The 8,414-nt window shown below is 39.8% G+C and overlaps 1 protein-coding gene across 2 annotated transcripts in view; it reads right to left on the reverse strand.

Moving 5' to 3' along the window:
• Positions 1-671: 671 nt before the first annotated feature.
• si:ch73-103b11.2 (repetitive organellar protein) overlaps positions 672-8,414 on the reverse strand; it is a 72,569-nt gene continuing 64,826 nt past the window's right edge. The window contains exons 24-26 of one of the 2 annotated variants that reach the window (XM_060869460.1): positions 5,244-5,329; positions 5,046-5,100; positions 672-2,581 (exon numbers count right to left, since the gene is read on the reverse strand). In XM_060869460.1, the coding sequence (XP_060725443.1) occupies positions 2,535-2,581; positions 5,046-5,100; positions 5,244-5,329 (188 nt within the window). In that variant the 3' untranslated portion in view covers positions 672-2,534. The remainder of the gene's footprint in view (positions 2,582-5,045; positions 5,101-5,243; positions 5,330-8,414) is intronic. The other variant, XM_060869461.1, reaches the window with a different exon arrangement.

Raw genomic sequence — 8,414 nt, forward strand, 5'->3', positions numbered from 1 at the left:
TTTCTCAAGCTCCAGCACCATCCTCTCTTTTTCCTTATGAAGCTCATTCTTCATTTCCTCCCTTTCCTTCACCAAAGCATTGATAACTTTTGTGGAATTAAATTCTATCTGCTTGCTGTCCATCAGCTCCCGTCTCTCTGGCCTTGTGTACAAAGAAGTCTGAAAGATTATCAGTCCAAGCTCCAACTGTCTCTTCATTTTAACCCTTTCCTTCACCAGAACGTTGATCACTTCTGTCGCACGAGCTTCTCTGGCTTTACTGTCTCTCAGCTGGAGCTCTTTATCTCTTTCTCCAAGTATTGTCTTCTGTTGATGTTATTCCTCATCTGGAACTTCTGGAACCAGCGTGGACCGAAGTTCTTCAGCCTCTTCTCGACTACTGTTCTTTTATTTGTTCTGTTATATATTATACCATATATTGTTCTTCGGGTTTCTTTCAGGCTTTTATCTGGTTCAGGTTTTTGTTGAGGCCACATTGAGCTCCTCATCTCTATAACTCTGCAGTGTGTACAGCAGGAAACATCCGTACTGACAAACCTTTACAGAGCAGATCACACCTGACCTGTGAGGCTGCAGTGGGAAGGTGAGGAGAAAACCTGATAAATATATTCACTGAGCAATAATATGAATATTTCTATTAATAATTGTATAAAAGCATTAAAACAATAAGGGAGATTTTTAAATATTTATTGAAGACATTCCACATTCACACCAAAACAATAAAAAAAAAGGTATATATTTATTTTTCCATATAGAGCTATTGAGTAAGATATTTTTTAGTTTTAAACATTAAACAAAACCTCTGTGAAACAGATATATACACAACGCCGAGTATTTAACACTATACAGGGACTTACAGTGAGTGTGTTTAATAAAACCTTACACTCACTTAAAATATAAATTCAGCACAGAATAAACTTTATTTCTCTCCAAAGAAACAACCAAACACACACACACACACACACACACACCCACACACACACCCACACACACAAACCAGAAATGAGCAAAAGTGAGCAGACACACAGCTTTTTATAAACACTACATCAAGTAAAGATGCTCATGCACACACACACACCTCTGTTTAAAACAGAGCTGAGTGGAGATTTAATTTAACAGACTAATTTGTGAGGCAACACCAGCAGCAGTAAAATTACTTGTGAACTAAGTGTGTTCATTTTATGCAAATTAGTTACGATTCAGTAAAGACACAAATTCGAACGCCGAACAAAGACCAGCACTAAAGAATAAACAGCCCACAACCTGAGGGTCCTGAAGGGAATGAGAAATATCTCTATTCTGTGGTTCCAACATTAAAAGTTAAAAGTAAAATGTGGATGTGACCAAGATAATAAAATAAAAAAACAGAAATTAACAAAAAAATCATCTGAAAAAACATTTTTTAAGAAACACTTCAGAGGACCAGAAGCAGTTGCTAAAGCAAATAAACTGTGATTATATTAAATATTCACATTAAAAAAGAGGGTTACAAATATCCCAGCTTCTGGGTAGGGATTTTATAAGATTAACACTAATAATAATATTAAGAAGAAGAAGAAGAAATCATTTTGTTCATACAGATGAAGGAATGTTTGTGAAACTGAACACAATCAAATGTGTTTTAAATGAATTCAAACAATAAAACCTTGTCTTAAGGGTGTATAAACTTTTGCACAGGATTAACTGGCACTATTACTTTATCTTTAAATTTTAATTGAAAGTTAATTAATGTTCAGTTCTCCTTACAGTGATATTCTCGCTATGTATTTCCCACAATGCACTGCAAGTGGACATCAGGTGTAGCGGTAAAATGAGCGAAACCATTTGTTTAGCATTGCTGTGCTAATCTCACATGCTAGCTAGCTTAGCTAGTAGGCTACGATAGCACAGGCATGGCTATATAATTGTGTTTGTTTGTTTGTTGATGCAGTGTTGTATACGTTATTCTAAACTACAGACTCAACACTAGTGTATAATTAACACACGGCTGGCTGTCTGTGTATCGAGCTGCAGGAAATAAAAATAATCAGATCATCTATAACACTGACTGAGAGCAGTCAGGAAAACTGACTTATAATGAGCTGTGTATTAAAAAACGTGTTATAAAATGAGCTAGAGTCTCACACACACACACACACACACACACACACACACACACACACACACCTTATTTACAACATTGTTAGCAAAATTACAGCAGGCTCTCTTAGAATAACTCTGATTCTTAAAATAACTCTGATACTCTCTTAACAAAAGGTATACAGCAGTTGCACAAATTCTCTCTCTCTCCCACACACATGCACACACACACACACACACACACACACACACACACACACCCAAAACAATAATAAACTAAGCAGCTGATGTCTCTTCACTGACTGTAACAAAGTAATTACACAAAATAATCTTGTGAATATGTTTGTTCATGGATGTCTGTGTGTGTGTGTGTGTGTGTGTGTGTGCGTGCGTGTGCGTGTGTGCGTGCGTGCGTGTGTGTAAAAGTTGTTCATATCTTCCGCGAGTCTTTTGCTTCAAACAGCTTCATCCGTTCTTGCACTGTTAATCCCTCTTTCAGACTCTGAGAAGAAGAGAAAGAGGTGAGAGTATTACACAGCTGTCAATCATACACAAAGCCACACCCACAAGACGCCTTACATCATCAGATCACACTACCACAATGAAGCGCTTCCTCTGTTTACTTTTTTTACTTTATCTGCTTCATAACTGATGATGATAAGCTCATTGTGGTTTCACTGAACTTTATGAACCCAGCTCTGATACCAAAAGACTTACCTGTACACTTGTTGTTATGGTTACTGCACATTTAACTAAAACATTTCCGGGCTGAAATTTACTTACTCTGCAATAGTGAAGCTTAAACAAGCCACCCTCTAAACCAGTGTTACTCATTGCGCGGCTCGTGAGCCTCCTGCGGCTCGCCAAGCTTTAATATGTGGCTCGCATTGCAGTAAATAATACGATGATATGATCATGTGGTTAAAATTTATTTTTCATTTAAATAAAATTTAAAACAATCAGGGAAGCATAGAAAAACGAATGTGCTCTATTACAAATAATAATATATATTTCTATATATATATATATATATAGATATATATATATATATATATATATATATATAGATATATATATTATTTGACTCGTCACTGACTCACTGCGTTCTGCGCAATAGCCAGTTTTTGGCGGCCTGCCAGAAGCTAGTTTGTGTTTCATGCTAGTTAACAACTTGTGTTTACTGTACACACGGACTAAAAAATGGATCGATTTCTTATCAAACAATCCCGCGCACAAAATGAACAGCAACAAAGCAATGTGACAGTGACAAAAGAGGTAACTGATGGGGAGCATGCATCATCCGTAACTCGAGAGGAAGACGGAGACGGAGGTTGTGGAGAGTCCGCGCCTGCTAAAAAAGAAAGGTGCGAGTCATACAAGATGAGCATAGAGAATTTCAAGAAAAGTGGACAGATGAATTTTTATTTGTCCTTCACGGATCGAACCCTTGACAGGCGCATAATAAAGAATGATTTTTAAGTAATTATTGTATTGCAATATTGTACATTGTATTTAAGCAGATAAGATATTTAAGACTGAATAACTTGGCATACTTTGCGGTGAAAGTGGCTCTACTATTGACTTTGTCCTATAAGTGTGGCTCACATGAAAAAAATAGTGAAGACCACTGCTCTAAACCATGACCTGTGTTCAGCATGGTGTTTACAGGTCATCACAGTCACATGACCTGAGATTACACTCATGAATATAAGAAATAAACAGCTGTAATTACATTCATATTCATTTACAATAAGGTAGATTATATACTTATAGCTCATGTCGTAAAAATATGTAGATTCTATCCATTGTGTTAGTTTAGTATGTATTTTTAAATGTTTAAGTCACAAACATTTACTTTTTTACCAGTCAGTGTATTTTTAGAATATTCATGACTTTCATTATCTATAACTAAAAAAATCCATATAAACACCAGCTAGTAGCTAAGGCACAAAAAATATCATGTTTTTTTGGTCAAATGTACACAGGACACACAAAGACACACCATCGCTCTAGAATTCCGATAAAAATAATCACAAAACTACACACAAATACACAACACAAGAAGAAATACACAACAGGAATCAGCAAGCAAACACACACACACACAAACAGAAACAGGTTAACACACCACAAGATCCAAGCAGTGCTGTTACTGGATGTTGCTCTGATGATGTAACTAACATAAATGTCAAGTAGAAAAGCTTTTACTGTCATTTGGACTGTATATACATCTGATGCAGTACACAGTCTTACACAGTACCATGGCGCTACACAGAACAACACACAGTTAAGGACTTAAAGTCAGTTGTCCTAGCCACATAAAGTGTATTTTGTGTAACCTAAGACAAAAGACAGTGCAGACAGAAAATACACAACACTACATGACAGATACACATGAACATTGTACAGTATACAAATGACTCAGTACAATCCTCTAAACACACTAATATGAATTATTTCTGTAAATAATCACAACCTCAGCACCAAGCCTACTCACCTACTGTACAAGGATCATTTCGGTGTGTTCAACTGGATCACATCAGTGACCTAAACTGGATCGCTCCAGTAAGATTTTTTGGATCACTTTAGTTGCCTAATTATTGCCATTGATCCCTTCAGTGGCCTAAACTGGATCACTTTACCTACCTAAACTGGATCTATTTTTTGCCCCTGAACTGGATCACTACAGTCACCAATAATGGATAATTCAATGACCTAAAATGATCACTACAGTCACCTAACATTTTGCACTCACTAGCCTGATCTACATTACTGCTGTGACCTAATCTGGATTAAATGTACACATCACTGTTACCCCAAAACTAAACAGCTCCAGAAACACAGAATCAGTACAGCAGATAAAAACACCAGTCATGATAAACCCACTGAGAGAGTGTGGGGGAGGGGCATGCTGAGTCATGGAAAGGACATGCAAATTTGAGGCTTATTCCAGAAGTATACGATACCTATATCACTGAAGGGGCAAGGGCAGCTATCCAAAGGCATCTCCTCACTCACAGACTGACAGAGCAATATACACGAGAGGTAGACTTTAACTTTTGTACAATACGCTCACACACACATTGACTTACTGAACACACTCATACACATGTTCACACAATCTGGACACTTTAGTATAACCACCATAAAGTGGAGTGTCTCACCTTAGACCTCACTCCACGGATCTGTCGGGAAACAGCTGAGCGTTCTTTCTTCAGGAAGTCAGGGTTACTCTTCGACTTCATGATATCTGTAAACACACACACACATTCTTTAATACACACATGCATAACATATACAAATCCAAGATGGCGGTGTGGCAGTAGCATTCAGTGGTCACTCCAGATACAACATGGTTATATATGTCAGGATCTAGCCCTGACTTTCCATGTGCTTTTGTTTACGTTCTGTGTTCACGTGTCTGCCCCGCCCTTGTCTACTCCTTCCCACCTCAGCACACCTGTTCCTTATGTGTCTGATTGTCATTAGTATTATACTTCTTCTCTTTGGCTCTCAACGAAGGCGGTGGCATTTTCTCTCCCTCTCCTCCCCCTTACTTTCCCTGCTTTGCTCCTCTCGTTTCGTCTATTGTCTTATACTTTGAGAGACTCTCTCCGCACTGCTCTCCAAACTAAAAATCTGAATATCATGGATTTGACGAAATGGTCTCTCAACACAATTGACACCATCTTCTCAACAAGAAGCTTGGGTTCGGGGAACCTGATTGCCCTGCCGGGACGTTCGCAGCTGGCTATACGATGGACGCGTTGGAGAGGTGGCGGGTTGTGTGTCTGATGGCTCTTTCCGTGGAGGACATGGAAGATATCTACCTATTTGGAACCATGACAACAGGACTTCTGCTGATTGGATTAGGCATTGCCCTGGTTTATCGAGGAAATCTGAAAACGGTAACCAAAACCTCGTCATGCCCGTCATGATTGAAGCAGTGGGCAGCGCAGTCAGCACTGAGGCTGGGACTATTAACCGCAATATGGATAACATCACAAAGCTCACTGCTTTGGAAAGGCAAATGGATCGATTCGGAGACCAGAATGGACTAAGAGAGTAGTCGTATAAATTGGAATGCGTCTACTCGCCCCAAGACCAAACAACCCCAAACTTATCTGCTTTCAGCTCCCCTCAACCAGCACTGGCCTCGGCCTTGGCCGATATGAATTGTATGTCTGGACAGGTTGATGGCTAATTATGCTGGTACCTGTGACCAGTGACAATAAAGGCTAATACTTATTAGTTTTAGAATTCTTGTTTTTTGTCTTGTCTTTTGTCCCAGTTTTGTTTGTTTTTATTAATAAACCAGTTTCAGTTAGCTATCCTGCATTTGGGTCTGTTTTTATCCCGCGTTCACAGACAGAAGGATTCAGCAGGATAGCATCTAGCCTAGCACGGCTTATTGTGGGAGCATTTATTTATTTTTTTTTTTGTTTTTTGGGTGACATCGCGGCCTTTATTTCCGGTGGAGGATGCCGCTCCTCTTCCGGTTTCCCACGGAGGATGCCGCCTCATTTCTTGCCTGATCCGGTGGGGGATGTCACTTCACTTCCTGGTTTCCTGTGGAGGACACTGCCTCACTTCTTGTCCGCAGGGCCTGTATGTTTTGCCCTATATATATATATATATATATTTTGTATATTTTTTGCTCTGGGGCGGAGGATTTTTTTTCTTATATATATATATATATATATGAAAAAAAATCCTCCGCCCCAGAGCAAAAAATATATATATATACTTTGTTTAGTTGACAACTGCCAGACACTAACACAGTACAGAAATCATGCAGCAGCCTACATGCATGATGATGTGCTTTAGAGAAAGTGGAAGAGTGACAGGAAGGCAGGTGTCCATGCTAGGCTAAAAACAAACCCTAACCATCCTACTCTCCAAAGTTTGGTCCCTGGACAATAAACTGGACTATATCAGACTTCAGCAGACCACACTGCAAGAGATTAGAGATTGTTGCATCTTTATTTTCACAAAGACGTGACTCAGGGACAAGTTTCTGGACTCTGCTATTTAGGCTAGATAGGCTCACCTCGTCTCGTGCTGACAGCAATCTAACTCTGTCTGTTAAGGATCGCGGTGGTGGTATGTGTGTTTACATCAACAAGGATTGGTGCTGGAACTCTGTGCTTATTTCTAATTACTATTCATAGCTAATGAAGTAGATGCAGCTCATTTATTTACCACAGGAATTCACCACTATTGTCGGAGCGTACATTTCCCTAGCTCTAATGCTAAGATGGCACTTTGTGAACTCTATGGGGCTATTAGTGATCACTGGAAATTTCCGTTCCATCATGGAGCCCCGCCCCCACTTCAGCTACTCGTCAGACATTTACATTTACAGCATGTGCCAGACGCCCTTATCCAGAGCGATGTACATAAGTGCTTAAATCTCTATCATTGAATACATTAATGCTGGATCACTAAGTTACATACTTAAGATACCATGAGTTTAAAACATTTGTTCAAAGTTACAATGAAAAAGTGTCAAAGGTTGAGTTTTTTTTTGTTGTTTTTTTTTAAATGCAAAAGATAAGGAAAGAAGTGCTAGTTGAAGTGTTTCCTGAATAAGTAGGTCTTCAACCGCCGCTTGAAAATAGCCAGTGACTCAGCTGTCCGGACCTCTAGGGGAAGTTCGTTCCACCACCTTGGTGCCAGTACAGAGAAGAGTCTTGTAGTATACTTACCTCTTACCCTGAGAGATGGTGGAACCAGTCGAGCAGTGCTGGTAGACCGGAGGGTGTGAGGTGCAGTGTGAGGAGTGATGAGGGCTTTGAGGTAAGAGGGAGCTGGTCCATTTTTGGCTTTGTAGGTCAGCATCAGTGTTTTGAATCTGATGCGTGCAGCGACCGGAAGCCAGTGGAGGGATCGCAGCAGTGGGGTGGTGTGGAGAACTTTGGCAGGTTGAACACAAGCTGGGGAGCTGCATTTTGGATCATTTGCAGAGGACGAATTGTGTTCATAGTAATCCAAGAGACTGAACAGTAATTGCAGTAATGACAAGAGACTGAACAAGTACCTGAGCAGCCTGTGTGGACAAAAATGGCCGAATCCTTCTAATGCTGTAGAGAAGAAACCGACATGAGCGAGTCACATGGACAGTTGATTGTCCATGGTTACCCCAAGGTTGTGAGCTGTGGCTGAAGAGGAGATCAGATCGTTGTGCAAGGATATAGCAAGATCATGACCTGGGGATGAATCACCTGATGATCAGCAGTTCAGTTTTGTTAGGATTGAGCTTTAACTGATGAGCAGTCATCCATGATGAAATTTCTGCCAGACATGCAGAGATCTGATCAGAAGCTGTGGTATCT

This window comes from Tachysurus vachellii, chromosome 5, assembly GCF_030014155.1.
Source record: "Tachysurus vachellii isolate PV-2020 chromosome 5, HZAU_Pvac_v1, whole genome shotgun sequence".
Lineage (NCBI taxonomy): Eukaryota > Metazoa > Chordata > Actinopteri > Siluriformes > Bagridae > Tachysurus > Tachysurus vachellii.